Here is a 22300-nt window from a genome sequence, read left to right as displayed (position 1 = left end):
AGTGTTTTTTATATTTTTTTTATATAGAGTTTTAAATTTGGCTATGAGGTGGTGTTAATGGAGTCCAATTTTCTCCATTTCGAATACTCTCGTGGGATTTATTATTTGTATCAGTTCTTGCCGGACATTCTAATGTTAATACTGTTGTTGGTTCCTCTTCATTATTATAAAGTGATGTTGCTGATTCAGTTGTTACTTTAGCAGGTTCATTTGGTGTTTCAATTTGATGATTATATGCGCTTTAGTTATCGAAAAAAATATGTATACGTATATATATTTCTAATTTAAGTATTTGCATTTTATATAAGTGTACTCTTATTAAGTACACACAAAAAATTTTTGAACACTCACCTCATTTCTCCAACTAATGGAATGAATTCAGCAGTTTGATATGGGTACGAATTTTGATAAAGACTGTATTCAGTTCCACTGTGCCAAGTTGCAGAGTAGCCAATAGGTGCAGTATTTAAAACATTTGTATAAATTTGATGATTTGGGGAAGTTGGTGTAGGATGATAAATTTGATGACTACTACTATAGACCTGTGGAGGTGAAGGTGTTGCGTAGCTTTCATTTTGGTGGGAGAATTGATGTGAAGTTTGTGCCGATGTCAAATGATGTATTGTGTATCCTGGAGATGATGTATAATTAGGTGATCCTGTAGATGGGCTTGGCGACGCATTTGTAGCTGGAATAAAAGAGCCACAAAAAATTTTAATAAATAAATATCTTATGAGAAAATAAACTTGTTATTACTTATTGGACTAGCAGAATTTGATATTGCAGCGGGTGAAGTCCAATATGGAGTAGCTGTTGTTTGCCATGCTGCATAAGGATAAATGCTTCCAGTTGATCCACTTGAACTTGTTGCAATTGAAGGTTCGACTGGTAAAAATCCGGATTGGACTGATATTGGGGTAGGTTGTTGTTGGGCGGTGGGTGTACTTGACGCTTGAGGGTTAGGTGAAGGGGGTGTAGTAGAAGAATTATTAGTTTCTGGTGCAATTATACGAGGTCTTGTGTACGGCGTTGTCCGCAGTAATGGTCGGGTAGAATGACGAATATAGCGATCAGACGCATTCGTTGCTTGCTCAGCAGCTGCAGCATATGATGATGGTGGTGGTATATACCATCCATAATGTGAATTTTCAGTATAAATTGAATCGGGACGTTCTTTTGCATCTAAAAAGGCTTTTGCAAATGGATTGTACTTAATTTTCAGTGATGTTACTTCTTCATTCTGATAGGCAGTTACTGCTATAAATTGAGTCTCAGGAAAAGGATATGTAACAACATGTCTTTGCTCTTGCCGCTGTTCTGATTCTATACGTACTAAATGCACACGTGGTTCATATTTATGTAATGAGTTTAACATAATTTGTCCATTCCCATTTGTTTTATTTGTGAGTTTAACTTTAGCAAATGAAATAGCTTCTTTCATCCAGTGCGCTCCGAAATTTGGTGACTCTGGATGAACATATATTGGATGTGCTGGTGGTACTTCAGCTTTTCCACCTGGTACCCATTCTCCGTTGACATATTTCCATCTATGGTTGTCAATTTGAACAAATTCCAGAAGAACGGTGTACATAGCAGCTGGATCAAGTCCAGAAACTGTAACTTTAACCACAGGAAACATTCGACTGGAAAAATAAGTAATTTTTTTTATAAGTGAAGAAGAAAGTTAAACAGAATTTTGGAAACTTTTTCAAGCTTTAATTTAACTCACTAAATATTAAAAAGTTTATGGTATGTGAAATAGAGGCAAAAAACCATTTGTAGTTCAAGATTTTGAAGGTCTTAATAAATGTGTAAGTTCAAAAATTTATTGCTATTTTTGATTTTAATTAATTTTAAATACTATAATTTTTAATTATTATTGATTTTAAGCAGTTGACATTTTTAAGAAATGTTATTTACTTAAAAACTGAATGTTAATAATTTTATTGAAATCCAATACATTTTAGAGCAAATTTCGCATAATGTTACTTTTTTCCAACTTTTTTCTACAAATTCTTCCGAAGTAAGCTGGACTAAATTGAGCATACAGACCTTGCCGACCAAGAGACTAGTTTGTTTTTCGAGTAGACCGGCAATCTCCGGTTACTGAATTTGGTCGAAGCACCACTGAAAAAGTTTATTCAAAGAGAAAAATTCAAAAAAATTTCATCAATACAGATTCTTCTTTAAAATTTATATATACATATGTATGTATTTAAAAAAAATCTTAATATTTGTTTTTTACTTACGAAAATGTTCAACAAATGATGTGAACTGCTTTTTAGATCGACAATTGTAATAAAAAATTAAGATAAAAAAAAATAGTCACAAATTCAATAAAAATCAAAAATAGTGACAATTTTGTGAGTTCCTAGGTTCTGCAAAGGCTCTTAACATCATGACATAGAAATAGTACTTTTTACATGTTTCCCGCACTATGTCGGAGTTTTTAATATTTAATAACTTTAATTGAAGCTTAAGTAGCTGTGCAAAATTTTATAAAAAAAAATCGAAAATTTCAAAAAATTTCGTATGAAATTATTGGGCAAGAGAAAACTAAAACAAATAACAAGTTTAAACGTTTCAGTCAGTATAAACCGACCGAATTATACCCTGCACCTTGACAATCTGAGTTTAAAAATTTGTTTTTGAAATATCTAGAATTAGCTTTCATTGCTGCATACCAAGTACCCGAACTTATCAAACAATTTTATAGAAACTACACGGATATGTCTGACCTATAATTGAACCCAAACACGTGAAGCTTCAGGGATATAGATTCCATCAAAACTTCAGGGATATATCGGACCTGTAAGTGGACACACGACTGACAATACGAAATATATACGAAATTGTGCAGCAGTTCCATTTAAGTTTTCAGAACATATGTGCAAAATGTTATAAGACACACCTTCGCAAAATTTGGTATTATCTCTATTATTATTGAAATATTCAAAAAAAATCTCTTTGAGTTTTATGGCAGCTACCCGATCCCGTTTTTCGAATTTCTCCAATCACAAGAGCAGTTGTCCTTGGCAGAAAAAAAAACAATTTGAGAAAGTTTGGATTCCGTTACATTATTCGTTTTTAAGTTACCGTGCTATTGGACGGACATGTCGAAATCAACGCAGAATTTCATGGTAAGCAAGAACATGTCCGTATCGGAGACGACTCCTACAAGTGGTTACAAACTCTATACCAAAATGAATAAATTCTTCACGAAGGTGCAGGGTATAAAAAAGGGAAAAAACTTGATTTTTTGTTAAGATCTAATGCTTGGTTTTCCGAAAAAACATAAATATAAAATCAAATATTTTGTTGCTTGATGTCCTTTCTAAAATAATCACTCAATTGGATTAGTGTGAAAATATGTTAATTTCGGCTATTTGTCAATTGTAGTGAAGAAGAAATATTGGTGCCGTGTATTTAAATTACATCGTATTTTAAAGTTCGGTGAACTTCGTCATCGGTTTTATATAAAAAATAGCCGACCGCAATGTGTATTGTCTAGTTAAGTGAAAGTTTTACAGAAGTTTATAAAAATGCCTTTTTAAAACTTCTTTCCAATTTTTAGGGCGGTAGTATGCTTTTTGTTAATAAACCTAGAAAAATGTAAATTTAGCTCTTAGTAGAGTTTCGCTTTGTGGCATACGAATTCCCTTCCGTTCTGTAGATATGGTACAAAATGTAAAATCGACAAAAATATGGGCAAAATTCTAAAATTGGCCCGCAAAAAAGGCCAAAAAAAAATTACTTATAAAATTTCATGAAAATTGGTGGCACCGAACTTGAGATACAACATAAACAGACAGACAGACCGACACCTCTCTAAAAATAGTTTATTTATGCTTACCTACTAAGGAGAAGTGCGTTCCCACCGAAAACTCGATATGCAAAATTAATTGCCATCACATCACCTCCCTTATTGTACGCAATGCGGTCGGTAAAAATTGTATGTATGAAAAAGTAACCAAAAAGTAGGACTGCGGCTACCCGCATAACCGTTGCACAACAGTTTGGAAGGAATCTTTTCTAGATTTATAAATGCGATGGAAAATTCCAGATCGGGACATAGAAAAACCTACACATCGAAATTACAAGGACTTCAGTCTGAGAAAAACCTTAGCATTGAAATTACAAATTGACTTGTTACATTTATTTTATATAGTAAATTTTTTGTTAACGTTAAGTTAAAAGGAATTGTTGAATTTGTTAATATAATATTTGAGGATAAAAAAGAAATCTGTGTTAATAACTATTTTCATATATACATAAAATAACGTTTTCGAATAATAAAAAAATCAGTGAAGCGATGCATATCACCCCTACAAAGAAGGACTAACGGCGCTAGTTCAAAATATCAAGGACTGGTGGAAATTACAACTTGCAATATATTCAACAGATAAGTTGAAATTTCTTTTACATATTTTATATCAAATAATATATACATATCTATATATGCTCTAATGAGTCTTAATTTTTAGGTTCAAATGAAAACTTGTGCAAGCGGATGCATGTCGAATTCATTAGATAAATACGAGTATATATTAATTTTAATGTGAATTTTGTATTTTTTGTGTTTTGTTGTTGCTTTATTTTGTTTTATTTTTTTTGTTGTTGATTTGAAGCTTCTATCTTTTTCGAAAAGGAAGTTATAAATAAAAAAAAATTGGACAAGTACAAATTTCAAATCAATGTAAACGCAATGCAAGCAATTTTGCAACCTTTCAATTCAAAGTTTTAAATTACTAAATGTTTGAGTAAATGTATATAAGTCTGTGTTTACTTGGCTTTTAAACTTTTTCTCCATAGATAAAACATCCAAACCAATTGGAAAATACGATACATACATACATACATTCATGCACTGTGTTGATAAATAAATAATTGAATAGTTACAGCTACATAAAGTATAGAGACGTATTACAGACAAACGTGAACTTAATATTTATTTGTACTCCTTTTGAAATTTAATAATCTATGTATTTTACAATATTTTATTATAGTTCAACCAATATATGTACATATTTAAACATGTTTGTATGAATATAAGACATGCATGCAAAGAAGCATCAGATTTACACTTAAAAATAAGTGATATTTCAAAATTAAAATTTTGATTCGTACATTGGTACCTAAAGTAAAAAGCGTTACGCTGTGCGAGTATCTGCTCATAAAAATTAAATCTATATTGTAAGTTTTCAAGGAGTTTTAAAATTTATTTTTTATTGATAAAAATTAAGTTTCCATATTGTGTGTTGGAAAATAAATTATTTAAAAATTCTAATAAAATTTTTTTCAGTATTGTACACACTGTGATACATTTGCAATATGCATTTGATAAAGACGATCTTCTTCTGCCGTGAAGAAATACAACAAATAAAAATAATAGTAAAATAATAATTAAAAACTTTAGTTTAAAAAAGGTGATAAATAAATTAGTCTAAAAAGAAAAAGACGCTTTAAGGTTACTGTTTATGATATTGAAACAATAGACATATCTTGAGATACATCTAAGTGTAATTAAAGCCTACGTATAAAGATTTGAAAATGAATAATGGTGAACGAATAATCAATTGAAGAGTTATACAAAAACAAATTGAAAATAGTTAGAGTTTATTTGCTAACTAAGATATGAATGCTAATTAATAAAAGAAGAGAATATGTATGAATATTTTCCGCTGCAAATACTTACATACATATGTTTATATAAGAGTTTGTATATAGGAAATTTTGTATTTTAAAAATAAAAGTAAAAGATCAAATGCAAAATATCAAATATTTGAAACATGTACATACCAAAAGTTATACCTATAGTACTTGATAATACTTTACAACTACACCATACCATTTGTTTTGCTTTTAATTTTGAAATAAAGTTGTGTCAAACCAATGATTTGTATTGTAGCAATTCTTCCTTCAACAAGTGAAAATACAACTTTTCAAAACAATCTATGTACCTGCTGTACTGTTAAAAATATTTTCATTCGTATACGAAACTAATTCAGAGATCGCGCAGTCCTCTAACCTAAATATCAACTTTTTATGTATAAACTCATTTTCCATTTTATCCTCATTTAACTTTGAAATTAAGTAAAAATAAATTTAAAGAGGGGTTAACATAATGCTCGATTTTAAGGGTTAATTGCGTGAGTTAAGATAACTAATTATATTTTTTAATGATATTCAATTTACCGTTAGTTTTCTGCATTTATAAAAAATGGGAAAAGCTTGCGGTTTAGCAAATATAAGGTACAAAAAATTCAAATTTTACAAATTTTCAGAGGAAATAACTTGAGAGCGGATGGAGGTGGGAAACAATTTTCTTCTAATGAAATGGATTATTTATTAGTGTCTAAAAGCTGTTCAAATTTTAGAATTTCACAATCTGGGGTCTAGAAAAAAAACGGTACCAAAAATTTGGAAAAAATGGATTTTAGATATCGGGCAATTTTAACAGCCATTTTTTTTTTTCCAAATATAGTACGCTGCGGTAGAAGGAGCAAGTAACTATTTTTCTGCTTTGGCAAAATTTGAAAAATGGTTATGGTTTCACTGCAATTAATAGTTAAAAAATGCCATTTTTAGGGTTTTGGTGGTGTATAACTTTTAAAGGGGTGGTGATAGGTAAAATTTTTGTTTCTGAGGAATGAGTTTCAACTTATTGAAGATTTTAGAAACATAGAATTTCATTTTCACTATATTTTCAAGGGTGTAGAAGTTTTGCAAACATGTCCACGGACGGACGGATAGAGTGAAACTAACAAGCGCTTTTTTCAAAAATTTTTTGAAAAAGTGCTAACAACAAAAGTTTGTTAATTAAAATATTGTTTGAAAATTTTTAACGAAATAACATTTTCTTCTAGTTCTGGAAAAATATACTTTATATAAAAATTATAAAAAATATACTTTGTATAAAGTTTGCTGTACATAGTGCGGGTACATGTAATTCTTATATCCCAAATTTTGCTTTTAAGATCAAAAGGCGGAATGAAAAATATTAAGCTAAGACATTCAGCATTTCACTATTCAGAAATGATGATCAAAGGAAAACAAAACTATTAAATCAAACAAAGTAAAACTTTAAACTTTATTCACATCTCTCTTTATAAAATTTAATTTATATTCGTACCTCTTTCTATACCCTCGCAAGCATTTTAAAATGTGATTTTGTATAACAAAAATTGTTCAATTCTGTACTTTGCTTCTGCAAATTAAACAAATTTAATAAAAAATATTGTTACTTTAAATTTTTTTATTATAAAAATATATTGTGATTTTAACGTTTTCATGAAATTTATTGAATTCTGGCCCAAAAGTAAAAAAGGAAATTTTCTTTGAAAAATTACAGCGAAAAATAAATAATAAACAAATAATAATAAATTTTTATACCCGTACGAGCGTATTTTCGAAGGGTATACTAAATTTGCTTTATCATTTGTAAAGCTAAGAAATAATAGTTTGAGATATAGACTCAAATGTATATGTTTTTGATCAACGACGAATTCTGGGTCGATTTATTTTTGTCTGTCCGCCCTTCCGCCCTTTTGTCCGTTCGTCTGTCCGTCCTAACGAAAATATTGGAAACACAGTACTGAAATTTTGCATGAATTAATATTGTAATAAGACAACTTAAAGTCGTGTTCCGTCCAATAGTCAGCTAAGGCATATTTACTCGCTCATAGGATAACAAATTTGTACGTGTATCACAGAGTTGACACGGTCAACTCTATTTTTTCTCGTTTTTATCGAACACATTGACCCTACTAATATATTTGCTTGTGTGATATTTCAATATCACAACTTTTATAGTTTCTGAGGTATAGTCAAATAACTTTTGAAGATGTATGGCAGCTACCAGAAGCAGCAAAGCAATTTTATCGAATTTTATCGAACACATTGACCCTACTAATATATTTGCTTGTGTGATATTTCAATATCACAACTTTTATAGTTTCTGAGGTATAGTCAAATAACTTTTGAAGATGTATGGCAGCTACCAGAAGCAGCAAAGCAATTTTATCGAATTTTATCAAACACATTGGCCCTACTAATATATTGGCTTGCGCGAAATTACAATATCACAGCTTCTACAGCTTCTGAGATATAGCCGAATAACTTTTAATGTTGTATGGCAGCTACCAGAAAAAGCCAAGCAATTTCAACGAATTTCATCAAACACATTGGTCCTACTAATATATTCGCTTGTGTGAAATTTCAATACCATAGCTTTTATAGTTTCTGAGATATTGTCAAATAACTTTTGAAGTTGTATGGCTAGTACCAGAAGTAGCAAAGCAATTTCAACGACTTTTATCAAACACATTGGCCCTACTAATATATTCGCTTGTGTGAAATTTCAATACCATCGCTTTTATAGTTTCTGATATAGAGCTAAGTAAATTATAAAGTTGTATGGCAGGTACCCGAACCGGTACCCTGATCTCCAATTTAAATGGGGTTCTGGCACTTACTACAATAAATCATTTGTGAAAATTTGGTGAACTTAGCTCAATTAGTTTTTGAGTTATCGTTGGAAAATCAGAATTCGACGCTCATCAAGATATACACTTGAGTCTATATCTATTTCTTAGCCATTATTTCTTAGCGTTACAAACGGTAAGGCAAATTTAGTATACCCTTCGAATATACGTTCGTGCGGGTATAAAAATCTGATGTGTTCAACACATAACCTACCGCAATGTATATTGTCTAAATTAGTAAAAGTATTCCAGAAGATTATGAAAATGCGTTTTAAACACTTCTTTACAACTTTAAGAACACTAATAAGCTTTCAGTTAACAGTTGTTTCTTAGTAGAGTTTCATTTTGTGCCGTCCAAATTATACAAAAAGTTCGTCAGAAACTTGTGATAACAACCAGAACTTAAATATTAAATTTCAAGAAATTCCATCAGTTCGTGCCGTAGATTTGGTCGTTCCGAGCCCTGATCTTACCAAAAAACTCATAGATTCATTGTTTTACCACCTCGAATTTAAATATTAAATTCCAATAAAATTGGTTGGCTATTTATCTTTATAAACGAGGCCTGATATATTCCAAAAGTTGATCGATCCGTGACACAGTCGAAATAAACTTATATATAAAATTTCATCAAAATCGGTTCAGCCGAACTTGAGATGCACACGTGGCCGCACAGACAGACAGACCGACACCTTTCTAAAAATAGTTTAATTACGCTACTATGCAGAAGTGCGTTCCCGCCGAAAACTCGATATGCAAAATTTGATACCATCACATAACCTCTCTTATTGTATGCAATACGGTCGTTAAATATGACGGCTTAATTGATAAAACATTATTGAAGATGTTGTATATAGACTTCGTTCTTGAACTAGAGTATAAATTTTAAACTATAGGATTTTTGTGGGATTTTCTTAACCAATAAATATTACAACAAAATATATATATATATGAGCAAAATATGTAAAAAAGAAAAATAAAATCTGTATCCAAGAAAAGTCAAATGTAAAACTAAAAATCGTTTTCATTGTGAATTATACACTTAAAAATGTATATTTAAATATATATAATGAATATTCATGGTCAATAAAAGTATTTCAAAATCTATAGAAAATGTTAAATAAACATAAAATTTATTACCGTCCATTCTTTGTAACAATCATTTCATTTGTCAAATTTTGAAACCGCATCCATAATTCTCTGTCGTCCAACGAAACATGCAAATTTCTATCAACATCAGGACTTGATTGGTTATGATGGCGTGCACCTAAATTTGATGTTATCACAGGATCTACAGCAGAAAGAATGTGTGATGTTGTTGTTATTTCATCTGAAATATTTTAAAAATTTATTCTGATTTTTGTAAAATTATTTTCAAAATTCATATAATATATATGTAACTTGAAAATTTTATAACGAGTATTTTATAAAGATTTGATCCATTTTAAAAACATTCAACTTGCGGCCCAAATCGGTTTTAAAAGGGATCAGACATAATTATTTAGAACATAATTGTAAATTTTAAAAAATAATTTTTTAACTGCTACTAAAAGTTTCATTTTTGATAACTTTTTTGAATTTCGAATTTGAAGTTAAAAATTTTTTTTCATTTTTGAATTTCGAATACTCTGTCCGTCCGTCCGTCCGTTCGTCCGTCTGTCCGTGTGCCAGTTTACAAAACTTCTACACCCTTGAAGATAGAAACTTGAAATATTATATTATTGTAACGAAACTAACTATGTGTTACGAAAATAATTTTCGTAACACATAATTTTTACTCTAAAAGTTATCCAACCCCCCAAAACCCTAAAAATGTCATTTTTCAACTGTTTACTGTAGTTGAACCATTTTCCAAATTTTACAAACGCAGAAAAGCAGTGGGAAGCTTCTTCTATCACAGCCTACTATACTTGAACTATAAAAAAACAAAATGGCCGTTAAAATTTACCGTTGCTTAAAATCCGCTTTTTTCAAATTTTTGATGTTGTTTTTCGCCTAGACCCCAGGATATGGGAGCCTGAAAGTTTAGTTTTTAGGCACTAACAAATATAGTTCATTTCTTTAGAAGAAATTTTTTTTCCATTTCCAGCCCCTCTCAAGTTATCGCCTCTTGAAATTTGTAAAATTTGAATTTTTGACGCCTTATATTTCCGAAACCGCAAGCTTTTTAAGTTTCATGACATTAAAAAAAAATCTGATGTGGTCAGCACATAACCGACCGCATTGTGTATTATCTATTTAAATGAAAGTGTTACAGAATATTATAAAAATGTCTGTTAAATACTTCTTTCCAATTTTTAGGACATTAGTAAGCTTATAGTTAACATACCTAGAAAAATGTAAATTTGGCTCTTAGTAGAGTTTCGCTTTGTGCTACCCGAATTCCCTGAAATGCTCGCCAGTTAGTTTCGGTAACAACCAGAACTCAAATATCAAATTTCAAAAAATTCCATCAATTCGTTCCGTTGATATGGTGAAAATGTAAAATCGGCCCGCAGATCAGTTTTCGAGCCCTGATCTTTCCAAAAAATTTACATGTTCATTGTTTTAATACGAGCAATGCATATAATAAATTTCAATGAAATCAGTTGATTATTTCTCTTTATATACACAAAAATATATATTTGGCCCGTAGTAAACGTCTAGTTGCCGATGCCTGATTTCTTCCAAAACATAGGAATTTTCGCGGACGGTCGAGCTGAGCTTATATATAAAGTTTCAAGTAAATCGGTTGAATATTTTCTTCAAAATGTTCAAAAATGTAAAACAGGCCCGCAAATCAGTTTTCGAGCCCTGATCTTTATAAAAAATTTATATGTTCATTGCTTTAATACGAGGAATTCATATAATAAATTTCAATGAAATCAGTTGATTATTTCTCTTTATATACACAAAAATGTATATGTGGTCCGTAGTAAACGTCCAGTTGCTGATGCCTGATTTTTTCCAACAGCTAGGAATTTTCACGGACGGTCGAGCAAAGCTCATATATGAAATTTCAAGTAAATCGATTGAATATTTTATTCAAAATGGTGAAAAATGTAAAATCGGCCCGCAAATCAGTTTTCGAGCCCTGATCTTTCCAAAAAATTTATATGTTCATTGTTTTAATACGAGGAATTCATATAATAAATTTCAATGAAATCAGTTGATTATTTCTCTTTATATACACAAAAATGTATATTTGGCCCGTAGTAAACGTCTAGTTGCCGATGCCTGATTTCTTTCAAAACATAGGAATTTTCGCGGACGGTCGAGCTGATCTTATATATAAAGTTTCAAGTAAATCGGTTGAATATTTTCTTCAAAATGTTCAAAAATGTAAAACAGACACGCTAAAAAGTGCAGTTCCCGAGGCCTGATATATACCAAAAGTTTATCAATCCGTGCCATGGTGGAAATAAACTTACATATAAAATTTCATCAAAATCGGTTCAGCCGAACTTGAGATACAGGCGTGCACACACAGACCGACAGGCCGACAGGTTGCTAAAAATAGTTTATTTACACTTCCCTACTATGGAGAAGTACGTCCCCACCGAAAACTCCATATGCAAAATTTGTTGCCATCACATAACCTACCTATTGTTTACACAATACGGTCGGTAATATAATTATTTTTCTTAACTCACGCAATTAACCTTTAAAATCGAGCATTATGTTAACCCCTTGCTTTATTTCAAAAATTGTATAAACTATTCATCCTAAATATATGCAATCCTTCAAATAGTTCCGTATATGAATGAAAATAATTTTAATAGTGTGGTTTAATTTTAATATTGTAGTGTGCAGTTTAATTTTCACTTGTTGAAGGGAAAAGTGTTACAATACAAACCATTGGTTTGACCCAACTTTATTGTATGGAGCGCGTTCATAAAAAAAGGGAAAAAGCAAAATTAAAACCGATTTTGAGGGACCTGGAATCACAATTTGACGTAAAAGATCAATAAACGACAAAGTATTACTTTTTTTCAATTATTAAACAAATCTATTCATTTGATTTTCTAATCTATTTGCAATCTATATGAAATATTTAATGAAATGAAATTAAATATTTTGGCATTTTTGTACATTACAATTTGACTATAAATATAATAATTTTAATATAATAATTTTTTTTGGGAGACAAAATTTATAAATTAGGTTTTTGTTTGTTGATCAAGCTTGCGTAAAGTTTATAACGCAGCGATTGCTGATTTATTTGCCGCAAAATTTGTTTAAATTCTGGAAAATCACATTGGATCTTAATAATATTACTTGATTTTTTCAACGCTTTAATGTTGATGTTTGGTGACAAAAATCCAAATATCCTTTTTAAGCACATAAAAAATTTAAGAAAAGTGCTATTAAGTTTCCCTCTATCTATTAGCTTGTCTGGTTACACGCTTTGAGAAATTTTTTCTATGTTTCTCTTATTTTATAATAACTACTCATAGTTCTAAAACTGCCATTTATTGACTATTTATATAATAGAAACAAGAAACCCTTTTTGAATTCAGCAAACGCAATAAAGATACTTACTTTTTCTACCTAGAAACAGTATAATTGAACATTGAAATTACAAAATGGAATACTTAATTACTTATATAAAAATTTACTTATAATAAAAATTTACTAATAATAAAATTCATTCTCGAAACTTATACAAATTCTCATTTAAGCAGGTTTAAAAACAAAGAATTTATATTTATTTATGTATTTTTTACAGTAAGATGTCTGAGAATAGTATATGTATTATAAATTTTAAACTTAATAAACTATAGGATAACTAAAAATTAATATTAAATAAAAAACAATAATTTTATGAATGTTATGTTTTTTAAGAGAGTTGTTCTGCAGACTGATATTCAGTTTTTTTCCTAACAACTCATGATTTATAATGTATGTATTACATAACCACATATGTACATATAAAATTTAGTACACAAATATAGATGGTACTTAAGGAAATGATAGCAAATTAAAAAACTTCCTTGATTTTCTCACTATACATTTAAAGAAAAATTTGTTACATAAGGTATATATGTATATTGTACATATATTCTGGAAATTTAAGAATTTCTACATTTGTCTTTGCAATACAAAAAATTTTGAAATTTCTTAAAGGTCTATGAATGAAAATTTGTCTTGCAAATTTCTGTCTTTAATAATTCCAATTGTTTTAAATTAAAAATCTGTGTCTTTTAATGATTCTTACATATTGCAAGTTTTTATAAGATCTCAAAAGGATTTTGTTCAACAAAATTTTTCCACATTAACTTTAAAATTTTGATAAATTATGACGCAAAACTATATGTGAATACATTAAATTTTATTTATTTGCAAAGTTATATTATTAAGTTCTATAATACATACATATATGTATATGAATATATAATGTAAATATATATGCAAAGTATAGTTTATGTACACAATATGTAAATTTGAATATTTTAATATTAAAGAATATACAAAAACATTTTGTAAACATATGTACATATGTTGAAAATTAAACACGTATATTTATACCTTCATTTATACCTCATATGTATAAGAAGCTGTTGACAAGTGTATATATTATATGGACGTGAATATTATGTATATATACAGTATTGGTCAAAACTAAAGCAACCCCAAACGCATTATTTATGTTTTTTAGTAAAAAACCGTAAAAATAAAAGCTAAAAATTGGTTTCCTTCCTATTTTTATTTGTTCAAATATTAGAAAAAAAAATTAAAAACATAAAAAAAATACTAATTAAGGAACAAGCTTTTTTGCCCGATATACTTTTGAAAGTACGAAGATTGGTTGGACAAAACAAAAGCAAACTTTAATTTTTTTCTTGGAAATACTAAATAAAAAGTAAATTCAAAACGTTTGAAAAAATTTTTTACACAAAACGTATGTATATTTTTAACTAAACATTGCATAAAAATTCTATTGATTTAATACAAAACAGTTGATGAATACACTGCTAGTCTTTTAGATTTAGTATTTAATTTTATAATGGTAGTACAATAAAGTATATAGTGAGTTTAGGAATAATACTTATTAACGAATTTTAATAGGGATTATCTCGCTATAAATTAAGTGCAGAATATTCAATTAATGTCTCAATAATTTCACGAACAATTAAAAAATATCAATCAATTGGCACTATACATGTTGAACATTCTAAAGGTAGACCTAGAAACCCTGCACCACAGCAGGACTACTTAGTAAAAACCGCTGTGGTAGAGAACCCTGAGATGCTGAGCAGACAAATTAAATTTACCGATATCTGCTAAATCTCTTAGAAAAAAAGGCTGTAGACCTCGGAATTTTAATTCGCTGCCGTGCCAAAAAGCCTCTTATATCATAAAAGATGTGCAAGCCAGACTAAAGTTGCGAGAGATCATCTCAACGAGCACATTTCTAAATCTAACAGAATGTGTTAGCAGGTCAAAGACTGAGAGAGCCAAAGAATTAACGATTTATTCCAAAATACATTAAAATTGAAGTTGGTAATGTGAAAGGTCTGAGTTTTTTTTCTTGGTTAGATTATCGGTTCCATTTGCCACATACAGGGGATTATGAATTGTTTTAAATATTCGGACATCCTTAAAATTAAAATGTTGCCACATGCCGAAGAGGAAATGCCCTTGAAACGAAAGTTCCAACACGACTAGGTCATTGCATTCAAGCAAAGTAGTACATGACTGAACAAAAATTGATGTTATAAATTGATCAGAACAATCGCCACGTCTAAATCTACTGAAAAACATGAGCGAGATTGTAAATACAAAGATCAATAGAGAAATCTTCACATATTTAGTCACTTTATGTATAGAGGTGAACGAGCTTTCCAAACTAGCTTCCACCAATGAATAACTTTCCATTACGGGTAAAATAATTAAAAGTTGAATTTTTTCCATGCTTAATAAATACAAAAAAGTTATAAAAAGCATAGGGTATGTAACCAAATATTAACGAATTTTGACAAAAAATATGAGTTGCTTTTGTTTTGTCCATCTAAATTTTGAGCTTTTGAAGCAATTATGGTTAATTTTTGTTTTTTTAATGAATAGCGCGACTAAATGCTAATTTTTCTATTGCCTATATTAAGTTTATCAAAAAAAAATACAAACCTATATACATTATTTTTAAGAATGTATGCATAAATACGTAAAATTACAGTAGAGGGTCGCTTTAGTTTTGGCCAATACTGTATATATATAATTATTCATGTATATATGTATGCATATATACATATTTATTTAGTTAAATAATGATCTCCATATTTCTTCTCTAAAATGTAAAATAAATTAAAAAAAAAATTCATTTTTACTTGTGGTTATCCACGACCATAACAAATTCATTGGGTAAACAAAATTGATCACGAAATTTTTTTAGAGTCATTCGTTTTTGTTCATACATAAGAAGTACAAAAAAAAACTGAAATAATTTAATGGCATCCAAGTAAACAAACTAAAAGTTAAAAAAAAAAAATATTTTTGTTAAATCATGAAATCAATTTTATTTTTTTTATCTAAATCGTTCACTCATTTAAAAAGTTTTAAAACCAAGTCTAGGCAATTCCGTATCCAGCAATATCAACCAATAACTGGTAGATTTGGATGTGGCTTAAATTTATTTGTTTCTTAATTCTTTTTAAGTACAATATGTGCGAGAAATTATTTTTTAATCAATCGAACACGATTTAAAAATAAATTATAAAGTACACATACATATATGTATGTATACAAATGTATGCACGTACGTCCATATATACACAGGTAATCGTACACAAATGGAGATTTCAAAATTGATTACAAATTGTAATCAATTTGTCACTCAATTTTTTTCTGATTAATAATTTATTTTAAACATTAAAAAGCATATCCTATACGAATTGATTGTCCTGAATTTTAAAAATTTCTATGAATTATGAGAAAAACGGTAATAATCTAAAATTTTTTCTAATTACTATGCTAAGTTTTTGCAGGTACAAATAACGGGTGTTTTTTTGGCAGCATGATTTTTTATCTTTTAAATTTTCAATTAATGAATTTTCGGTGAATTCATAAACTTATCGATGCTAGATTTTTTGACCTTTTTATATTACTTTCTTTTGGAGTTCGTAGAAACAGCGGACGGGATTTCTGTTTAACTAGACAACATCGAACCTATAATAAAAAAGTAAAGTTCAAATTTGGAATTTTCACTTGAAATTAAAATGTAAATGTCAACGATTTGATTTATCGATTCAAATAAAAATTACATATTCGAATTTGAGATTTTTCTGTTTCTGTTTTTAAATAAAGACATTACACTCTTAAAAAATCAACCATTATATGGCATCTGCGTAGAAGCGTGAACATCAGTACATATAGACTTATAATTAAAGTGTATTGATAGAAAATTAGAATTTATACTAGCAGAATACCATGAATGTAAAGCGGAAAGCGGTTAGCACCTGAAATTTTAGAATCTAAACAATCTTTTTAATTTGATATTGTCAAAAATGTGTATTTCTGAATTCCTATTAATTTCTAAGTTTAATGCGAATCCCACAAATAAAAATAATATAAAATTGGAATGAATAAATATTATATAAAATGTTGAAGTGCTGTGTGTTACTTTTGAATATGAAGTTTTAGTTAAAGCTCATAAATTTTTATAAAAGTTAAAATACAATAAATAATAATAATAATAATAATAATAAGAAAAGCATGTTTAAAAAAAGAGTATTGGTAAAGACGTAAAATAGAATGAACAGTGGTGAACTTTTGTTATGTTATATTGTTCATACCCCAAAACATAAAAATAATAATTTAAGTTTGGTTTCCAGGTATATAAAGATTAATCGTAAATTTTTCAACGATTTTTTGCTATATTTATGTGTAAGGCTTTCTTAAAGAATATTTGAATATACCAAAAATCCCAGATCGAGTTATTTGAATTCATTCTTTACTTCATCATTTATTTAAAACAGAAAATGTTTAGCAAATTATATTTATTTGTATAGTTAATTTATGATTTATTTAAGATATTTTTATAGTTAAAGGGTTTGACAATTTTTTTTACGTTTTTCGTCTTTATACAGACTCTATACCTAGTACTCCTGCACTAGGGTGACATTTTGCTGCAGGCCCTCCTTCTCGGGTTGTGAGTCCTTAACGTTAGAATTTCTTAGAAATGTCTAATTTCTACATATTTATTGATAACTCGGATATAACACGTAAAGCCAACTTTGTATACTTGTTTTCAATTTCATGAAATTTTTCTTTTAGTAGCTTTATATTCTGAGAAAAAACATGTCTATCAATGTAACGTTCGGTAGAAAAAATATTTCTATGGACGAAAACAATTAAAAAATAACTACAACAAAGTAATTTCAAACAAAAACAAAAATTTCCAAATATTTATTATTCAATATTATACATTATTAACAAGTTTGTTTTCTTTTCCAAAATGATAGACTTGATTCCAAAATTTTTCTTTTCCATTTGCATTACCTCCATTTCATTATCAAATATTTTCAAAAATCTTAGTGAAGATATGAGAAATTTACGATCAAATTAAAAAAAAAACAACAAACTTTTAACAAATTACTTTTAGTCAAAGTTATGTCGACCTTTTTGTGTATTTTGTTACAGAAAACCAACTAGTGTTGATTGGAAAACGGTGTGAAAGCTGATTAATATTGATTTTAATTGATGCTTTCCAGAAAAATGCCCTTTAATATGATTTAGATTTAGGTAAAACTTTATATTAATGTACACCTTTAATATTTTTCTTTACGCTTTCATAAATGATTCATTAGAAATATTTAAAAATGTAAGAATCTCTAAAATATCGATAAATTAAAACATACAGAGTAAAACGATGTGAAATAGAAGAAGTAATTCGAACGGATATCGATTTTTTTAAGGAGATCTTTTTCACAGATGGAATTCATATTTATTTCCACATATTTATTAAAACTGCTGTATTTTTCCTTAAGTGGTATGTTTTAATTTTGGCGGCAATAATGTGCAATTAATTGCCATTACTAATTCATTACATATTGATCCAAATTAATATGTAAAGTAAATTAAAAAAATTCAAAACTCAACAATAAAAACCTTAATATTTTGTAAGTTTAAGAAAAAGTTTAAGATTGAAAATCATTCTTTTTTAAATAAACTAAGAATTCCAAATAAGAAGATGTTCCAATTTTGCTTAAAAAGATTAAAATTATTTTTATTAAATTTTCATAGCTTCAAGCTCAAAATCTCTTCTTAATTAAATACGGTTTTTTTTTAAATATATTCAAACTTGAAATAATAAGAAAAGCGATATTTTAAAGTATTAGTTGACAGAATATGTCAAAATATAACTTTCACAAGATTTACCACAAGCATTCCACGTTGTGATTTTTACTGTAAACTTCAGCGTAACTTATAGAAGAAAAACACAATGAATAATTTTTCTCTCAAAAAGGACTGCAATCTAATTCCACATTTATAATAAAATGTTTTTTTTTCCTTTTTTTATTACCAAAACAAAACGTTTTCTTCTGTGGAACAATGAACTCTTTTACTCTCGTCTCTCGCTGTAAGAAGTTACTTTATAAATTTTTCCCTTTTTCACATTATATGAAAAACGAATGTAGACATCACTTTTATTGCATGCAAAATATGAAGGAATAACTAAATATGCCGCCACTAGTTTCATATACTCGTACATTAATCCATAAATACAGCAAATCACTTATATATTATACAACTTGCGCATATAAATATGTTTATTACATATATATTCTCACATATAATTCCGTCATATCACTTAGATGGCTGTAATCTTTTTTACCTGATTGAAATTTTATTGGACCAATCATAAATCAATAAAATTAACATTTCATCACAAAACGGTTCCGTTTGTCGGCTAATTTTTTAGAGACCTTAAAAGCAAGTATTATTTATTTCATTTTATATGCATACATATTTTTTTTTCTCCAAAAAAACAAAACAAAAATTTGATATAGCCTAATAAAATTATGGAATTTAGAGACTAACTTACACTAATATCTAATTTTTAATGTAGAAAATGGTTGTTTAATGAATTCCTTGCCATATATTAAGGCTATTTGGTTAGCTTAAAGAAAAATTATTTTTAGATTAAAAACAATTTTAAAATCAATTTCGTTAGCATCAGCTAGAAAAAAAAGATTCTTTAATTTTTTCCTAACAAATTTTATGTTAAAAATTTGTGTTTTTTTGTTTGTTCAGAGCCCTTATTCATAGCAAGTTTGATTTGGACTCAATGAATAAGCTTTAATTAATTTTCTTGATAATACATAATTCTATCTTGAGTATTATATCTTAAATTCTATATAATACATAATTCTATATCTTAAAGGCATATTCTCAAAAATAGATACTTTTAGGGACTTGTTATTTTCATTTTTACTAATGCAAATTATTCTGGCGATAATTCCAAAAAACCTTTATCAACATCAATTGTTGTTGGGTAAAAAATTAAATCAAAAAAATTTCATTCAGCCTAAACAGGTTAAACGGCGCCAATTTTTGGTTTTTTAAACGATAGTGTACGAGGTCCGAATGATTTCCGCTCTATAAGGTAATGTCAAACATAGTTATTGTTGATAGTAGTAATTATTTTTAAAGAAGATAGTACAAAAATGCTTGATTATAATTTTGAATATAACACAAAAAAAATACCGGCAGCAGAAATAGCAAGACGAGACTTAAATTTGAAATTAAGATGATTTCCTTTTCATATTTTGGAAAATGAAGGCAAGGCACATATATACATAAATGTATTTTAATACTCTTAAATTTTTAATAAAATATTTATTGAATTGTTAGGTTTTTATTTCTTTATTATTTGATGGACTTTAAACTTTTAACAGTCTATTTTTATTTCAGTATTCTTACTTTTTTATAATGACTCATGTTAAATTATGCTTTGAAATTTAAATGTAATTAAATATTAATTTTTGTGTTTTATTCTAAATCTCTGTTATTCCGAAGTATAGAATATCGAAATTTGTTGAAATTAGTAACATCGAAAAATTAATAACCTAATTAAAAACAAAGCCGGATCATCGATACTGCACCAATATCACTGACTCAATAAATTTACATTATTAATTTTACAATGTTTTTTTTTTCGCAAAAAGTTGGATCGAATTTTTAATGAAATAAAAATATTTTGCCTTTTTATGACTTCTTAATTTTATTTACTTCTACTATAAAAAGTTGGAAAAAGTATCATTCCAACAGCAAAAATTATAGAAACATTTTAATATTTGACTGTAATTCACACGTTTATATGATATGAAAACGATAAATTTATAGTAGTGCATGACTGTATTGATTAGGAATGCATGTTTAAATTGAAAATTGTAACGCAGAAATATGGGAAATTTTACAGAGAGAAAAGTAATACGAACTGTAAGATGTGCGTATAAGTAAACATTTTGATTTTTAAGTGGTTGTTGGAGTCATTAATTTATTTTATTCGTAATTGAATCAAAATATTGAAAAAAGTTTTAAATCCTTGCTTTTAATCGAAGTGCACTTGTCAATATCGTAATGCACTTACTTATATCATATTAAGGATTCAGTTTTAAATTCAGTAGCAAGATTCCTTTAACAACTTAGTTTTTTTTTCATTTAATATGGACATAATAAATTTCATAATAGTGATATTTTTTAGAATATGTAACAATATTCAAATTTACAATTAAAGTCTAAAAATAGAGGCTGATATAGGTTGCAATACGTGTCCATTAATTTAAAATCATCAGAGCCGTACACCTAGCATGTAATAATTCCAAAACCCAGAATTAAGTTGTGAAGTTTTTTGAAAGATTGCTTTTCAATATAGTTGCAAGGTATATTAATGACACTGATGTCATTGTTATGTCAAATCTGACATCGGAATTTCTATAATGTTTTAAAATACTCAAGATAAAAAGCTCTTGCAGTATTACATATAAGTTAGAATATACTTATATCCCCTTTCGAATTTGAGTATTAGTATATATTGCACATAATAAAACTTTGATTGCTTTGCATCAAAAGTTAACTTTTGAAGATTGCTTATGGAAGCTTACAGGCTCATTTATAAGGTAAGTCTATGTAAATTCTCGTCTGATCACGTCTGATCGACACGAAGGAATGTTTGTTGTTTTAAGGGTTTCGCAAACAGGTTACAAGGAAATAAAAATCAAAAATAGTGACAATTTTTTGATTTTTTACATTTTATTAAGACCTTTGGCATAGGAATGGTAATTGTATGATGTATTACTTCTGTACCACAAAACATTTTTTACTATTTTATGACTTTAATTAAAGTTCAAGCAACTAGACAAAATTTTGTAAAAAGAAATTAACGTTTCAAAAAATGTTGTATGAATTTATCGGGTTAAAGAAAACTAAAAAATTAAAATAAGTGAAAAATTTGGTTTTTTCTAAAGTTCTAATGGTTGGTATTCCAAAAGTACATAAAATACCAAGCTAGGTAATGAGCCTTATTCTAGTTGTCGAAGTAGAGCGACAATTGTCGTCTCGACTTGAATTTGATATTCTAAATGGCGATTAAAGTGACACGTGTCGTGGAATAGCGGGAAAATGTGTTTCAGGTATATTCCAGTTGGCGTTGTAGAGCGACACATGTCGTAGTGAAACGACGTTTTTTGTCGAAAAGTATTTAACAAGTGACAAGCGAGATGGATACACCAAAAATGTAAGTTTAAACAAAACAATTTAATAAAAATATTAAAAATAATAAATTTTGTAATTTAATACATAAATTAAACCAAATAATATATGGTTTGGAAGTCTGT

The 22300-nt window shown here is 28.3% G+C and overlaps 1 protein-coding gene across 1 annotated transcript; it reads right to left on the bottom strand.

Annotated features, from left to right (window-relative positions):
• On the bottom strand, positions 1 to 21780 carry LOC129605881 (T-related protein). The gene is made up of 5 exons (XM_055515878.1): positions 21714 to 21780; positions 9624 to 9813; positions 757 to 1643; positions 352 to 688; positions 1 to 239 (listed from the first exon to the last, which is right to left on the bottom strand). Exons 1-5 carry the CDS (start codon positions 21778 to 21780, stop codon positions 32 to 34), a joined length of 1689 nt encoding a protein of 562 aa, XP_055371853.1. The 3' UTR covers positions 1 to 31.
• Between the last annotated feature and the right edge of the window lie 520 nt (positions 21781 to 22300).

Source organism: Condylostylus longicornis, unplaced genomic scaffold, assembly GCF_029603195.1.
Source record: "Condylostylus longicornis isolate FDR11 unplaced genomic scaffold, ASM2960319v2 ptg000016l, whole genome shotgun sequence".
In the NCBI taxonomy this organism is placed as follows: Eukaryota; Metazoa; Arthropoda; class Insecta; order Diptera; family Dolichopodidae; genus Condylostylus; species Condylostylus longicornis.
This window is presented reverse-complemented; position numbering and strand designations above follow the sequence as displayed.